Genomic DNA, 17,923 nt, shown 5'->3' with positions numbered 1-17,923 from the left:
ATTCAGAGAATAGAGGAGGTGCCTCAGGCAGCAAAATTGGGATGGTGTGGCTATGTTTATCGTTTGTCTCAGGCTACAAAATGTCTCAGGCTAGCCCTGCCGAAGATACCTCATTGTTAGAAACTAAATGTAGACCAGATGGGCCTTTGATTCAGTTTATCAAGGCTCTTCTTCTGTTCTTAAATTATAACCTGCCCAAGCATTATAAGACATGTGGAAGAACATCCTCACAATACTTCTATTAATCACTTCTCCACTGAGAAGTAGAGTTTTCAAAATAAATTATCATGTGAATTCATCATTTGAACTTGCACATATCAGTAAAACACACAGCCATTTTCATCTGCTAACTGCTAAAACAAATACTCGTGTATCAGGCAAAATCCTTTGTAATCATTCCTACACAGAATTACATTCTCTGTATTTCTGATAATTCATGGAAACTTCACTTGCTTTTAGCACAATGGTATAAATGTAAAAAGGATTCAAGTGGTGAATCTGTCCCACTAACTTCAGGTCAGCCCATATTCCATGGATGTAATTACAAAACCACCACTTCCTGAACAGAATTTGAGTAATCAAGTTTCATTCAGGAAACTCTGGAGATTAGGAAAACGGCATTCCACCCCTAACCCACAGGCAAAACACATATTTGACTATAGGAAGGCAGGAAAAATGCCTATTATGTCTCTATATCACATCATCTGCTCTGTTCATTGAAAGGGCAGGATATAAACTAATTAAATAAATAATCAATCAGTCCTAGTTAGACATGTATAAGGGCTATATGCAACCAAATATCATGCTGAGGAGGGAATACTACAAAAGCTGTATTTTTCTGTTTGGATATGGAAACAAAGAGAAGTGGCCTGTTTTCAACACAAGTAAAAAACCAACATTGCCATGATTCAAGGTTTTTCACTAGTTGCTTACCTTTTAATTGCCTACACAATTAATTCCATTAAATTGGTGAACACTAGAATATCACCAAAAACTCAGTCTTAGTGGGGTGGGGTGGTTGTTTGCCTGCCTACTTTCTGAGAAACTGAGGGCGACATACAGCAAAAGTTGCCAAGACAGAAAGTCAGCCTTAACGTTCCAATTTTTTCCTGCCACCAGCAAAACAGAACATGCATTATAAATAATAACAACTGGTAAAAACAACAATTTTCATCTTCACTGAGTAATGCGAAGAGAAAGCACATCCTTAATTTTTAGGCTTTATCCATATTAGGATAAAACACAGTTTTAGACTTTAAATTTGGGATATTTCATACCCTAATGAGGATTCCACTGCATCTCAGTGTGTAAAAATGCCCTAGGTTCAGTGTTTATGTGCTCAGAATCCAGCATGTTCTCCTCCAACACCCAGAGCTAGAAAGCACAAAAAGCAAAATAAAAGCAGATGTAACGAAACATATATTTCTTGTACCGTGAGTTATTTTCTGACCTCAGTGAATTCTTTTCGTGCACTGAAGTTTCAACTTTGCCAAACAAGTTTGCCAAATAATGACATGTAACTTATTTTTTGGTCCCATTGGCAGGGACAAAAATGCACCCCATGGCAAAATATGAGCAACCTTTTCCTGTAAAGACATTTTTCTTGTTTAGTGGGAAGGAAAAGTGAACACTGTTAGTGGCTAAGCATTGCTTACAAACGAGCAGGCAACAATGCCATTGAATGCCTACATTCTAGACCTATGTCTGCATGGATTCAGTAAACAAAATATGTTCTGGGATTTCCACTGTAGTACAGCATTCCTTGCGACAGATGAGCAGCTTGATTGGTCCTGACAGTGTTTGCTACCATTATAATCCTAATATACTGTAAATGATAAGAGGTTGGGATGTCACAGATGCTCCTGTGTTAGAACAGCTAATATACTTCTAAACAGCTAATATATCATAAAAACTTCCCCATGAGTGAGTAGTCATGGTATACTCACATAAATCACAACTTTAATTATATATGATTATGCAGATAACACCTGGCATTTTATATGAGCAGATCTAGAGACTGGTGGCCTGAGCCATTTTGGTGATGAACAGGATGGTGCCTTCTGCCATTCCAGATACAGAAGCAGAACGAACTGGGTAGAAGTAAGCCTAGCAGTAGGATAGATGTGTCCACTACAGTTGTTGAAGGGTACAGACAAGGCTGTGTGCTTACACAGCTCTGTCCTTCAGGAGTGGACAGAAGCTAGTGGGTTCAAGGAGAAGCAGGGAGGGGGGATAATTGCAAGCTGCCACTGCTACCTCCCAGCATCTGCCATTTGAGATGGTTTTCACTTTGCCTAATAGCATGGGCAGCACTATACCTGTAATTAGAGTGCTTGTTCCTCACTTGTAAGAGCACTGGCATGTACTTGTTGCTTGCAGTCCATATGCTTATAAGCCAGATCTAACAATTCCCCTTCACAGACTTAGTATGAAATGCTCTCATGTTGCAGTTCAGAAGCATGCCGTCACACTTTCTAGCAAAGAAGTACTGTAAAAATAACTCAACTACCTATAAATCCCAGGATTCTACAGAATGGAACCATGTGACTGCTAAAGGGGTATCAAACTGTTATAACTCTGTTGGACATTCCTACTAGAATTCATCAAGTGCCACTATGTACGTGGAAGCACCTTTTACATTTATGGACCGCTCCCACTTTCTGTATTGCAGCTTGTAGAGGGCAAAGGTTAATGGTACTCCCTCGTCAGCAAGTCAAATGATACTGGTCATAATTATACTTAGCACTTCTTTTGCTCCTTTTGTAATTATTCAAAAAAAACAGCAAAGGGTATCCATTATATTTTGCTGCAAAATACTGCTATGGAAATTCTTGCCACTGCATCATATGTTGCACCAGTATAAGTGACTACATATTATAGTTGGTGTGGAAGACAGACATTTGTTGTCCTGCTTAAGTTGAGGTTCGTCTGGCGTTTCTGTTGGCTCTTCGTTTATGTGATAATTTATACAGATCCTATCCTCAACCGCCTTGCTCTGATTTTGCAAAATCAAACCTGTGGTTTCCTTTAGGGCGTCAAGCCATCTCATGTTTTTTTTTATCATGTGTTGTCAAGTCATCTCAAACTAATGGTGACCCTATGAATAAGCAGTCCTGTCTTCAACTGCCCTGCTCAGCTCTTTTAAACTCAAACTTGTGGCTTCCTTTAGGAAGTCAATCCACTTTGTATTTGGTCTTCCTCTTTTCCTGGTGACTTCCACCTTCCCCAGCATTATTATATTTTCCAGAGAACCCTGCCTTCTCATGATGGATCCAAGTAGGATAACCACAGCTTCAACATTTTTGCCTCCAGAGATAGTTCAGGCTTGATTTGCAAAGCTCTCCTCCAGCACCATACAGTATTTCAATTGAATCAATTCAAAATGAATCGATTTTTTCCTGTCTACTTTCTTTACTGTCCAGCTTTCACGCCTGTAAATAGTGATTGGAAATAACAAGATTGTGGATGATCTTAGTCTTGGTCTCCCATGACATATCCTTACCCTTGATGATCTTTTCTAATTCCTTTATTGCAAGCCTTCTGAGTCTCAGTCTTCTTCTGATTTCTTGGCTGCAGTCTCCATATGGATTGATGACTGAACCAAGTTATACAAAATGTCAAACTATTTCAATTTCTTCATTGTCAACATGAAAGTTGTGTACTCCTTCTGTAGTCATGATTTTTGCCTTCTTAACACTCAATTGCAGCCCTGTTTTGGTACTTGCCTCCTTTTTAACATCAGTCTTTGATTTCCAAATGGCTTAGCTAATGGCTTAAAAGTTTCCTATAGATTAGCTTTATGCAAAAAGGTAATTTCCAAATGTGTTAACTAGGCCCCTAAACTCGCACAACAGATGGTGGGAGTTCTGTTCATATGCATTTGAAATAGCCCTGTTCAGAAAAGGCAGCTGCTGACATAGAGATATGTTGGATTCTGATGTAAGGGTATGGTATTATCTAAAATCAATATGTCTAGAGTCCAACATAAAAGGTTTAATGTAGATTAAACATATAAAAGACACTGAAAAAAGGAAAAGACACTGGAGAAAACGAGATGAATTTACAAACAACAAGCTATAAGATCAACCACTAGATTGTGCTCTAGTGAAGATAAAGTGCTTGACTGAAATGGGGATGGTTTTGTAGTGCAGTATATGTGTATTATATATTTTAATGCACTTCTAATGATAAATTTGATGTGATTGACTTTTTAGGGAAAAATGCCACAAAAAAAAATTCAAACTGGATTTTGACAGCTTCTCATTAATAAGTCATTCAGTAAAAATATTTCAGAAATTCAACTATTTCCCATAAACCAAGCAAGGCACTCTGAAAATTTGCCACCAACCTAACAGCACAAAAAGTATGTTTGCACCCATTGCTCTAGGAAAACACGTAAGTAATATAATCTTTGCAAAAGGCAACTGTGAGTCAGTTCAACTTGGATATCATTTTGCTGATTAGTATTGTGTGGATTGTATGAATGAACCAATGTGGTGCAATGGATGAACTAACCCTGCTAAGGTTGCTCTAAGTTAACTACACATAATACACGTGGTTGCAGATTGTGTGCATAGGAACTGAACTCATCGGTACTATTAAAGGTGCTGAGACATACATCTGAGTGAGGAGTAGGGTTGTACGTCTCCAGTATCTAAACCAACAGGATACTAGATGGTGGCCATAGATGTAGCACATTATCCCATTAGCTATAATACATTGGCAAAGGAGCCCTTCAACCTACATCTCCTTGTTATTTTAATGTATGCACAGAGATACACCAGGTGAATCCGTGTGCATTGAGTGTCCGTTACACTGACATATCACTATGATGCCCTTCTGCCTGGAAAAAAAATCTTGCAGACCCTGCAAGACACAGTCTTGAAGCAGAACATAAGTTACACCTTCATAACAAACCAACTCAACTCCCGAGCTATCTGCAGCTGGGAAACGTTGAAACCTTATGGTGCCTGGCCATACTGGCTGGGGGATTCCCACAGTCCTGGTCCAAAAAAGTACTCTTTTCAGCCTCTGATCCATATAACCCGATCCTCAAAAACCATTATGTGGTTACTCATAAGCAAGGAATCCGTGAAGGTTTTAGGACTTCCTTCAAGAACCCCATTCCCCGAAGTGTTTCCAGCTTGGCTGGAAACGATGTGGGCGGTTTAACGCGAGCGGGGAGCCCGGAGTCGCTGCCGTCTAGACGGAACCGGTTTGCTTCCAAAGCCACTTTGATGCGCGCTCACATCTCTTCCCCCTCTCCCGGCTTCTGCCAAACAAAACGGGGCAAGAAGGTAAGGACCCTGGACCTGCAAACTGCCTCGAAAGAAAGAGGAAAAGGGGAGAAGGGGCCTGCCGGCTGGCGGTAAGACAGGAAAACCCAACCAAGCCGCCCGAGACGCGCAGCAGGGTGAGGGCTCCACGCTCCCTAACCAGGGCTGCAGGGGGCCAAAGAAGGTCCAGGCGTCCAGCAAGAGATCCGAGCCGGCCATCATCTCCCGCTCTAACCGCTCCTTCCTTTTCTCCCGCCTGCAGCCGGCGCTGCTGCGTTCATCGCCCCAGCCCCCGGGCTTCCCAATTCAACCAGACCTTCCAATTCGCCCAACCACCGACTTAGTCCCGGGCGGCTTCCTCTTCCTTGTCTCGACCAAAACGGCTGGATCTTGGCAGGCAGCGGCCACAACAAGCTAGCAAACGAGCCTTTCCAGGCACCCCCTCTGGGCGTCCCGTCGTTCAACTTCGAGGCCCTCCAACCAGCACCGCCAATAACAGACAAGGATCTTAGGAGGTGCAGGCCAAAGAACTCATGGGGCCAACTTTCCGCACCATCGGGAGCTAGGATGTTGTTACACCATCCAGCGGGCGCCCGTTTGAAGCTTTCGGCGGAGGCGCGCAGAAGATCTACTCCAGGACCTTTTCGTTCGTTAGTGACCGTGAAAACACCTGAGGCTCGCAGGTTTCTAGTTAAAACCCAAAGACTATTGAATTTGCCCTAACTGGGGTGGGTCGGTGGGATGGGAAAGGTAGGCTTTCCCTCTGGCTCCTATGTCCATCCCAGAGACCAGACTCTGGATCGGCATTATCTTAAGATCCGAGGTAGCGTGTGGGACTAGCAGTGTGTTCAAGCCTGTCTCTGCCCCCAGAGATGCTTCCTGTAATGTTCGACCCGCTCCGTTCGATGGCACCTATTCCGGACTATAAGAGTCCCTGGGATCGCAGACACTGAACACCACCAGCCTATGCACATGCCCCCGCCCCAAGACAGTCCCAAGGGCGTCAGGGGGGATCTACAATACAACAATAATGCCCTCTGAGTTCAATTAGACTGACTACTGATACATCGATGTATTGCGGAGTGCAATCTTCAGCTGCTCTTCTAAGCACGTTTACCTGAGGATAACCCGGTGGGTCCTGATTCCTACTCAATGTGCAGATGCAGATTTGGACCAAGGCCAAAGAACCGGGTGAAATCGTTGCGCCTAAATTCTAAGCACAAAAACCAGCCCCTCCTAGTTTTAGTGGGACTTCCCGTCTAGCCAGACAAGGAAATCACAAAACACACGAAATGCAGAAAGCTACAATACTTAGGTGGCATCATGATAAACACCAGGAACAGACGACTTCAGCTGACCATTTAAGGTAAAAAAGAAATTCAGGAAGGCGATTAACATCTTGGGGGTGGGCGCGATGGGGAGTGCCATGCAGTCTTACTGTTTAGAGCTGCCCTCATCAAACACTCAGACCAGCAAGGATGACGCCCATTCTCTGGTAGAAAAGAAACAAGGAAAATATTCCCTCTTTTGTGAATCTGTTTAGGCTTGAGCTCTGAAAGCCAGAGAAATTTGTGAACCTCTGACGGGCTTTGCTGTTGGAAAAGATGGCCAGCAGCACCCTGGCCCCCAAATCCACCACCAACAGGCACCCAAAAGAAGCATCTGCCAGAGTTTCTGTTCTCACTGCAAGCATCTGTTTGAACCCCAGCTTTCGTCTTCGATAAACTTTGGAGACGAGTGTGTCGTTGACCCGAGAGCAATCCAGGAGGTCTCCTGGTGCATTTTTTAAAGATGTCTCCATCCTGCTACTTCTGCATTTTAGAATCTCTTACAGAAGATGGTTTTCCAAGAAACAAATAAAGCACTTAGAGGACCGTGAAAGTGCAAGGAGAGGATATTCGGCGTTCCAGAGGGGGCGGAGGCCATATGTTCTAGGAGTACAACGACTACAATAGTTCAGCCGGTATGACCACTGGTGATACTGGCTGGACTATTATGGGAGCTGAAGGCCCAAACCAGAAAGGTTTCCCATTGCCAGGTATCTCATTGTCACGTTTAACCCATTTCTGTTTCCCTGCCTCCTCTTCTCCCCCCTCCCCAATCCCGCCTCTGGTCTCCAGACCTCCCTCCTGCTTGTAGGCGCTAGGTGGCAAACCCCTTACCTGGCTATACTTGGCCTCTTGTTCCAGGGAGCCCTTGTCCAACCCGTTCACCGCGACGTGCTGAGCCGTGGCCGCGAAGCCGCTTCTGCTGAGGCTGCTCCACTCTTCCACCTTGGGGCTGTGATAGGGCGAGCTGTCGCTCACTGCGGGCAAACACACGACAAAAGGGAGGGAAGGTGAGCAGAGTTTTCTCTAACCCCGGATCTCGAGCAGGCGATTGACTCAATAACAGGGCTCACGGAGAGGCAGGGCGGTGCAGGGGAGAGAAAGTCGGACTGCGGCTCGGAAGACCTGGGTTCAAATCTCCCTCCGCTCAGGCCGTGGAAACTCGGTCGTGGTGGGGAGTCCCAAGGTAAACCCCTCCCTGAACTTCTCACATACCTTGTTAGCTTCGCCAGAAGCCGCTGGATGGCACAAAAAATCCGGCACAACCTTGGTCAAAACGCGCCGGCTTGCGCAAGATGGCTCTGGAAGTCAACCTATCTGTCCATGGGCCCCGATCCCTTCCCGAAAGGAAACAGAAATCGGTAGGAAAAAAAGCTACCACGTATGGAACAAGATTCGAAACTTACATTCGCGCCACAGCACTTTCTTTACGTGCCGTCAAGTTGAAACCGAGCAGAAGTCACTCGAATAGGGCTTTCAAGGTAAGTGAGATATTTAGAAAAGTGGGCTGCCATGGCGGAGCGAGGATTTGAACCCAGGTCTACCTAAGTCCTAGTCCGGCACTCTGTCCACTACACCACAGGGGGTATCCCGCAGCACATTTACCCTGTAGCAAATGCGATTCTTTTTAGTTGCATTACTCTCTCTCCACGTCGGTACAGTGCGAATATCCTACCGCTTGGGGCTAAATCCTTTTGAGATCTGTGGGACCTTCTTCTTTAAGAAATCTGTTTTGGAGCCACCTTTTGGAGGGGGTGCTCAATCCATTCATTCCGATTAACTCCCCCCCCCCCGAAACTCAAAACGCACCAGGTTTAATCAGCGCTGATGTAAAGGAAGACGTTTGTTTTAGAAAACCTTATTTAAGAAAAGGGCTTCTGGTGATGGGAAATAAGCCACCGATGGAAAAACATAACTACATGGGCACCGGAGCCGTGTATAAAAGAAGAAAATCTCGCTCTCTTCTTTGAGAATTACTTCCACAGAGGAACTGCTTAGGACTGCAGCGTTGCAGGGATCTGATATGCACGTTTATTAGGATGCGAGTCCTTTTAATGTCAATGAAGATTACTCTAGAGTAAATATGACTAGGACTACATTCGTGGGTCGATATGTTTCGAGTTGAGTGGCTCTTAGACATGTTCCGGATCTGGCCTTCAAGTCCCACTCGTCTCAGAGTAACTTTAAATACATAGAGGATTACTGTTTCGTCGCGCTAGATAAGGTGACGTCAAACCTGTTTAAGACGGAGGTACCAGCTCAATGATTTTAGGGCTGCATCGGGGTTTGCTGTTATCTGGGAGTAAACTCTCTCAAACATAACGGGTCTTCCTACCGAATAGATTTTCAGTCTTTAGCCCTAGCACGCCCTGGTCAGCCAGTTCAGGGAAGCTGCAGAGCTCATCAATCGACACACTAGGTGAAATGAGAAAAACCTCAGCTGCAGACTTAAGCTCTCGGGAGGTCTTTCGCATCACAGGAGGCTTATGCTGTAGGGCTGAGAGATCTGGTGCACACTTTTTGGAAAAAGTCCCACTGAAATCCAGGGAACTTCTGAGTGGACTACGCACGCTTACAGTTTCGTCGGAATCAAGAAGACTTGGCCATCCCTTCTGAGATCGCCTCTCCCCCCCCCCCCCTTCAACCTCTCTCATCCCTTCTCTCTCAGCAAAACTGAACGCGAGCCCGCCTTCCAGGATACCTTTGCAACAGATGCTGGACTCCCGGGATCCTGATGTAACCTACCACTGGGCATATTACTTACTAAAGTGAGAGTGCGCATGCTCGGGATCACCTAACACAGTCACAGACAACTGACGCCTCACCGCACAGGAGATGCTAAGCGTGTACTGCTTTGCAAACATTACTGTTATTGTTTTTTTATTATTAATTCTTTTTAAAAAGTCGTTGAAGCCTGTGTGGGTAATTCATTAAGAGAATAAACACAATAGAATAAAACTAGTACGAATGTAAAATGGGACTTACTGGTGTATTTCTGAGCGATTTTTGGCACATGGGACAGGATTTCTGGCTCCTGCCTTTAAAACGCTTTTGAATGTCTGCCGATACTCCCATAATGAGAACTGGTTCAATGTATCTTGGTGTGTGTCTGTGTGTATGACAGGAAACCAAGCGTGTGCCGATGTGTGAGAGAGACAGTGTAAGGATGTCCGAGTTCACTTTAGTTCTGGTAATTAGAATAAATTATTGGGCTCGGAAGTAGTTTAATTCGACGCTTACGTTGCTCGCCGGCACCTGAGATGGGTGGGTCTTGGGGGGGTACGTCTGGTTAAACAAACATACACGAAATAGATTCCCAAAGAAGCATGGAATCTGCCCATTCTTCAGGTACAGTCCATTTACCCCGCCTTGCAGACCTAAAGAGACAAGCCTTTCCTCCACTCACTGAAGCAACTCAGACTATAATAAATAGTTCTTAGTCCTAAATAAACTAGATCAGACTCCACAAGTCTTTCAATTGGACTCTCGGCCACGTAAAGGTGGTAAAAATGGAGTTGTGAGACCTCACACTATTTAATCGGGAAGAGCTTCAATAAGGTCGTCCTTTAACTCAAGAGATTTTAATTCTCCAGATAAGCAAAACCTTCATGTTAAATTCCCCCTTAGAAACCTAGGAATATTTCTAAAGCCACTTTAATGTTCCTAGGTTGAAATTTGTTTACGGTTGTGTAAATATCAGATCTCTACCTCCTTCTATGTAAATAGGCTTAAACAATTAAACTGAATTATTTGCAGTTCATGAGGGCACTGAATCTTTCAGAGGAGAAAGCCATACAGTTCGACATTAGTTTTGCCCTAGAGAAAATTAAGGTGAATATAATACTCACAGGCACAAAATAATTCTTCTGATTCAATGAAATGTCAAACTGCCTACACCAGGATCATCAACACCTGAGGGATTTATATCAAACTCCCATTTATTCTAGTGGAAGTTATTATAAAATTCCACCTAACTGCTGTGGATTTGGCTACATCTCTTTTGATCATAGCTTTTGACTTCCTAAGGACAGTCCAGCATTTACGACAGGGAAGACAGGAGGTGCTATCCAGTCATTCACTTTCAAGAATAAACTAGAACACATTTGTGTATTTTATGTAACGTGTACAATTCAGATAATGTGGGCTACATCATGGAGAAAATACCCCCTCCTTTAAATACATCACACGTGATTGTGCTTTCATCCCTGAATCTGCTTACTCTAAAGGAATCCATCTGATTTTAGTGCTTCTACCTGGTGTAGGTAAATTACAACCATTCTTTGGGGTAGACAGCGGAAATGCATTGAAACAGAGACAATTCGATCCTAATCACATTATGCATGGGTATTAAGTTTATTTAGGATAAACCTGAGTGGAAAGATCTGACATTTTCCTTCCAAGCAGTTTTCAGCATTTCCCTCCCCTCGAATTATTTCAGCATAAAAAGGAAGAAGGAAATTACAGGGCCTAACCAGATGAACGAAACAAGTCTTAAAAACTGCTCAAATCCTCCCATTCTCCTCCATTTCTGACAGCCACTGCAGAGCGATAACTATTTGTGGCATGATTATTTCAGAAGTCACTACGATGGAATGAGGTTAACTTGCTGTTGTTGAAAAGATACCAAAAGATTCTTACAGCGAAGCCATGAAAAATGACTGGGAAGTTTTCCTTTCGAAACACTGTGTGGAACAGCAGCATTTCTTTAGAAACGGATGGGTTGCAGCCTTCACCAGAAAGCGGCACTGTAACCTTTTCCTCTACTCCAATTCCAAAATCCCATCTATATAAACATATTCTCTTTTCAAAGAGGTGACACACGGGTTTTTTCTTTTGTTTTAAAGCAAGTTACCCAAAAATCACGAGGCTGCTGCTGCTGCTGCTGCCTGTTTAACCTTCCAAGACAATGCAGTAGAATCTCAGCATTTAGGACCCCTTGAGAAACAGTCCTATGGATTTCAACTGGTCAGGAGGGCTTCCAAAGTCACGGCGTCCTTTGGAAAAGCTGCCAGGGAGGCAGCGATCCTTCGTTCAGTGGATCCACGAAGCGGTTAATGCCCGAGAGCCAACGCTTCGCTTTAGTGACTTGTGCGACCCAGCTGATGAGCAGGGGGGCGAGAAATAGGACTTTGCGTGACCTAGAGGGCACACCAAATTCTACGGGTGCCCGACAGGGACACAAGACCCTCGCGCGGATTTTTTTTACTGCTCTTTTTTAAAAAGGGGCGTTTGCCATCCACATGCAAAGTGCAGGAAGCCTCTCGGCGAAAGTTACCTTTGTGAGGAAACGGGGTTGGGGGGGGGGGGAGAGAGAGAGACGCCAGGCGTTATTCCTCCTCTCCTGCCGCCGGCCACCACCGCAGCTCACCCGGCACATGTCTCAAGTTGTCTTAAGAAAACCAAGCTGTCTCGCATAAGCTCCCTTTTCTGCTGATCTCTCACTTTCCCATGAACAGGGGCTTCCTTTCCGTGTCAGCAAGGTCAGCTTACCCTATAAATCAAGAAGCAGTCAGCTCCGCAAACGGGAATGGGGCCGGGCAAGGCAGAGCCGGGCTAACAATCATCCTTGCCCGCCCAGTCGTCTTCATCTGCGAGGCTCAGGAAGGCCCGCGGATATCATGGAGGATATCATGAACCAAGACACCCCCTGATTCTTCCTCCGTCCGTTCTCTCGGCCCTCTCCCCAGTCCAGAAAACACCGCTAACAGTTGAAACACACCGGGTTATTCCTCCCGCCGGCGCAATTTCTTTTCTGAAGGATTGGAAAGATTTGTTTTCTCAGAAAAAAAAAACCTATTTGGAATCTTTAAAAGTACACCCGGTGGGAGGATCAATAATTCTATGTTTTCATGTTCTGGTTTTTATTGTCCCCCTTCCCTTGCCCAAAGAAAGCGGTGTGGGGTAATTTTTAAAAGCGAAGGTTATTTCATTAGCCGTTAACAATGCTACAGGAAGAAGACTATGGAAGCTTTTGGATCGGTCTTCGGCACACTTTTCCTGAACTTAAACCCCACCAGGCAGAAAGCCTACGGGAGTTCTGTATAAAAACGTCTGAAGCGGGGAGTAGCAGCAGCAGATAGGAGAATATTTAATATACTGGGTTTAATTCAAATCTCTTCGTAAGGTAATCGCGCGCGCCTTTTAAAAAAAAGTAGTTTTCAAATTCTGGAGCAAAGTTAGTAGAGGCGAACACAGCAGCGAGCCCTCGGAGGGGGCTAAATGCTAGTTCAACATCAGTAGTTTCAGTTTTCTGGACCACCGCTTCGGAGGAAAACAACGTGAAGCAGAAGAACGAAAGCAATTAGGTGACATTTGAACTTCCTGTCTGAGCAAATTTGGCCTGATTGCAAGGACTTGAGGTGGATTTGCTTGCAATTTCAAGGAGATGCCTTTCCTGCGGAATCCCTGACTTGAAAGCAAACAACAGACACAAAGGATTTGATAAGTAAAGTAAATATACCTTGTAGAGACGTGGGGGAGGGGGCAGGAGTCACATACATACATACATACATACATACATACATACATACATACATACATACATACATACATACACACACACACACACACACACACACACACACATACATACATACATGTAGCTAGCTAGCTAGAATATATACAGTATTGTTTTATAATAATGTATAATATAATGTAATTTTATTTTTCAGTATTATATGCTAAATACATTTAGCATACCATATATTGTGTTGTACTATATGAAGGGCCACTCCATGCATCTTTTCAAAGTCTCAGACTACAGAAACCTAGACACAATTGTCCCAATAAACTTGTTCTAATGATCTCTCAGGATTTATTTTTTGCAATCTTGTATGGAAAGGAAACAGATACAATTACTACTGCTTCTTTTATTGTTGATGTTATATAGGCACCTTAACTTCATAAAGCCATCATTATTTAGGCAAGGTTTATATCACTTAAACATATTCCACTGATAGTGCAATGCTAATATGGCATTAGCAACTATATTTACTGTTACAGTGATAGGGCTGAGTGCTATATCAGTTAGAAATAAGATATAGCTCTGTTTATTCAGAAGTAAGCTTACAGTGTGTTAAAGCCTATGGACAAAGGAATCCTGAGCATGCTTAGTCGGAAGTAAGTCCAGCTAATTTCAGTGAGACTTATTTCCTTTTAATAAATGTAAAGAGTGTTGAGCATTTGATATTGCTAGATTAGGTTCTTTGTAAAATTGGAAGCAAGACTGCAATCCTGAACAAGTCAGGAGATACAACAAACATACTTAAACCATGTTCATATGTGCATTATTTGCTTTCATGTATTTAATTTTAGTTAGCTCAATTTTAGTTGGCTTGTATTGCTATATTTCTTGGTGGTAGCAACAAATATATATAGCAATAGAAAAACAATGAATACTCAGCATATGTATACTTACTTATTATATGCTTCTTGTGATGAAGAATATAGCTGACATGAAGATAATCTACATATTTGAGTACTAGCATTCAAAATAAGGGATGGGAGTGCTGTTCTAGGAACATATTTTGGTTGCTGCTGTTTTTGGTTTTTTGGTTTTTTGTTTTGTTTTGTTTGTTTTAAAAGAAAACCTCAATATCCTTTCAATATCGTCTTTGTTTAAATTGCTAATGGCTAAATAGAAAGTTATTTAGAAGACATGCTTTCGGTGCAGTAGTCCCTGAGAACAATTCTAAAATCCACGGTAAAAACAGTGCCTTTAGTTAAGACCAAATGAACATGTGTACAATTATGGGCAAGCTTTTGAGGGTTCTAGATCTCTTCATCAGACACAATTTTACAGGTAAAAGAAAGGGCTGTCTTGAAGGCTGAGTTTACTTGAAGCGAGTCCCACTGAGAGAGAATAGTGGGGCTCATTTCCAAGTTGATGGGTTAAAACTGGTTAATGCCAGCATCTCCATAGCACTTAGCAGGACCAAAGAAAGCCTGTGTAATTTCTGCTTAAATTCACACCTTGGCCAAGATAGAGTAAATGCTATGGCAACTGAAACCAAGGAAACCTTCCTAAGGAAACCATCCAGAGAGAGAGAGAGCGAGAGAGAGAGAGCAAGGCCATGTTCTTTTGGAGGTGATATGATGGTTTACTAGTTACTCTCCAAGGAGGCCAGTCCAAGACATTTTGCTGTCCGAGAAACAGCAGCAAATGAAACCCCTACTCATTCCAAATCAAAATGCGTATCATCCACCACAGCCAGGTGACTCTGACACCTAGAGAGGAAAATCCCACAGGGTTTCTCTCCCTTGTATTTCAAATCCAGCAATGATAACTCTTGTGGCTAACTATGTCCTGCCCTTTTGACCCCCTAAATATGCTGCCTGAGCCTGCTTCCTCGGGGCGCCTAACGGAAGGGTGAGTCTGCCCGGAGGTCTGAACTTCTTACCTTGGTCTGTTATGGACCGGATTCCTAAGATGTCGGTGACGGAGTGGGACGACGGCCAGGTCCGAGGCATGTGGACGGTGCTGTGGATGGTCGGCACGCCGGGCGGGGTAGGCCCCTTGGCTCCCGCCGTAGCGATCGGACTCGGGTAGGAGTAGATGTGGTTATAAGGCAGGGCGGGTTGCGGAGCGGCCTGGTGCTGTTTGTAGGAATCGTAGTGACTTTGCTGCGAGAGATTCCCGATTTTGTTGCGCAGGATTCGGCTGATGGAGCTGACCGAGGGCACATTGTATTTATCGCACACGCCGTCGGCCAGCAGCCGGTCCCGGATCTCCCAGGCGAAGATCCCGGGGTCCCTTTGTTTGTAGGTCCGGATATGTTTCACCACCGTCGGGGTGGTGACCCGGGGCTTGCTGCCTCCGATAGCTCCGGGTAAGATGGAACCGGTCTCGTTGTAGCGAGCCAGGATCTTGCTGACACAGCCGTGGGAGACGCGCAGTTGCCGGCTGATGTCGCAGGGCCGGATGCCTAGCTGGGCCAGTTCAACGATCCGGAGCCGGATGGCGTTCGGCAAAGGGCGCCCGTTGACGAAGACTCCGCCGAGCTGGTTCACTTCCCCGAAGGCGGGCTCTGCAAGCGGACAGAGGCACAGACACATTGGACTCGGGGGGGGGGACGGCGCACACGCATCACCTCGAACCCATTCCCAGGCCCAGCTTCGAGAAACACGGGTTTTCTAGAGGAAACCTCTTTTCATTCCCTGGAGGGCTCCAATTCGAGTAAGACATGTTTACAGATGTGAGCTGCAGGCCCTTAATTTGGGGGGGGGGGAAGCGGGTCTTACTCTCCGAAACAGACCGCTGGTTGGGTTGATCTGGGAGCGGAGAGCACCTCGGCCTAGTTTTGCTTGCCCGTCCATGCAAGGCTGCCCCGAACCCTTTGGCTCTGAAAGCGAGCAAAGCCCTGGGCCTGCTCTGGGCTCGTCCCTTAGGGCGGAAGTAGTCCCATTGCATTGAACGGGGCTTGTCCCTGCCCCATCCGCGGCCAGCGCGTGAGGGAAGAGGGCAGCAGCTCAGGTCTTGGCAGACCTTCTCAGGGATTGTCGTTCAGAAACATCACCAGGCTGTTTGGGAAGTTGCGCGGCAATTGGCGATTTAAGGCGCCCACTCCGCCCGAGGGGTCACCGAAATTCTGATACGCTTGACTGAGAGAAGGGCGGGCGGGCGGGCGGGGGGGGGGCAACTTGAGGCTGGTGACTTTACTTGAAGGTAACCTGGCATTCACTTCCTAGTTAGCGGGCTGGATGATCCGTCACAAGTACAGATAGACAAGCGGGGTTTCCGACTGTCACCCATCCTTTCTGCTCTCGCCTTTCCTCCGCCTCCCCCTAATCAAAACATTCCTAAAATCCCTCGAACCAGTAACTTCGAAGAAGCTTTACGTCTGACGGGAAGGGGCGCGAAGACGACGGGTTCCTTCCCGCTCGTCGCCTCTTCACCAGCAATGCTTACGAAATTCCCCGCCGAAATACGAATCCTTGCACCGGGAAGAAGGGAGGGAGGGAGAGAAAGAGAGAAGCCTGGGACTGAAGCCGCTTTTGGGGGGGGGGGGGAGAAAGGTCTGAGGTGCCCCAGCTCCAGCGTCACCTGCCTCCCTCCGGTCCTTCCTTCTCCAGGACAAGCCTAGCAATTATGCGCCGCCCCTGTTCTTCTTCTGCTTCAGCGCCGCTGACCCCTTTACGTGTCCCTACAACTTGCAGGAACACGAGCAAAATCAATACGGAGGCATTCGCCGCTAGTCTGCACACGATCGCCCCGGCTCGAGCGCTTCCTTCCTTCCTTCTCTCTCTCTCTCTCTCTCTCTCTCTCTCTCCTTCGCACAGACCCGCACGTTCTCCCTCTGTGCCTCCGGTCCCCCCCTCCCCGCGCGCCCTCCCCGCCGGCCTGAGCAGTCCCGCACTCTCTTCCCTGCCGCCTCCCAGCCCCGCTCACCCATGGTTCGAGTCGGGACACGGAGCGGGCGGCTGCTTTAAGAAGGACAGGGCGGCGAAGGGAAGGCAGCCTGGTCCGGCCGGCCGGCCGCCTGCGGTCCTCGCCCCCCGGAGAAGGGCCCGGCTGCCTCGGCTTTCTCACCGCGGGCACCAGCGAGGGTGTCAAGAAAAAGGACCCCGAGGAAGTCGCTTTCCCGATGCAGGAGACTTAAGTTCTGCATTTCAATCTCGCAGCAACGTGGGCTGGGCTGGGCTGGCCCGGGCGTCTCGGGCTATCACTCACCAGAGGCACGCCCCCGCGGAGGGTGGACCGACAGGGAAAGCTGGCTTCGGATTGGTCGGGGGGGATGACAGACACCCTCGACCTGGAAGGCTCTTCCGTTCCCCTTGGAAGGCGTCCCGGTTCGGTCCGCGTCTGGATTCCCAGTGGGACAGCAAGCCGCGTCCAGATGCGTGATAGCTGGTAAGTTGTGCACCCGAGAGCATCTAACGCCGAAACACGCAAGTCGCATTCAGAGAACGAATGGCTGCTCCGAGAGTACAGCCCCCTCATAGGAAATGCCCATCTTTTGTTAACCAAGATCCGTGGTCAACATGTTTACAGAAGTTAACATAATAACACCTTTTCACGCCAATAACATATTTTCACCCATTTACTAAAGAATAGTATATGTTTTTTTCTTGGATAAACATTTCTAGATCGTTTGAACTTTCGGAAGAGTCTTTCTCTTCCCCCCCTTCCCGGAAAGTACAGTTCATTCCCCATACCTCTTGTGGCATCGTTTGTAACGGGAAGGACTAGAGTATCTTGAATTAAAGAAGAAGAAGAAAGAACGAGGTCTCAGCTCCTGCTGCTAAACAAAATGTAAAAGGAGAAAGAACAGGTCGGGGGAGGGGTAGTCAGCAGGGCCTCTTAACTGATACCTTGAAAAC

General features: G+C 46.0%; 1 protein-coding gene across 1 annotated transcript in view; it reads right to left on the bottom strand.

Moving 5' to 3' along the window:
• PAX9 (paired box 9) overlaps positions 1-17,249 on the bottom strand; it is a 50,466-nt gene extending 33,217 nt beyond the window's left edge. Inside the window, exons 1-3 of the mRNA XM_072986383.2 lie at positions 17,133-17,249; positions 15,004-15,630; positions 7,439-7,581 (exon numbers count right to left, since the gene is read on the bottom strand). Of these exons, the coding sequence (XP_072842484.1) occupies positions 7,439-7,581; positions 15,004-15,630; positions 17,133-17,211 (849 nt within the window). The 5' untranslated portion in view covers positions 17,212-17,249. The remainder of the gene's footprint in view (positions 1-7,438; positions 7,582-15,003; positions 15,631-17,132) is intronic.
• Between the last annotated feature and the right edge of the window lie 674 nt (positions 17,250-17,923).

The sequence above is a fragment of the Pogona vitticeps genome, chromosome 1 (assembly GCF_051106095.1).
Source record: "Pogona vitticeps strain Pit_001003342236 chromosome 1, PviZW2.1, whole genome shotgun sequence".
NCBI classification, from domain to species: Eukaryota; Metazoa; Chordata; class Lepidosauria; order Squamata; family Agamidae; genus Pogona; species Pogona vitticeps.
This window is presented reverse-complemented; position numbering and strand designations above follow the sequence as displayed.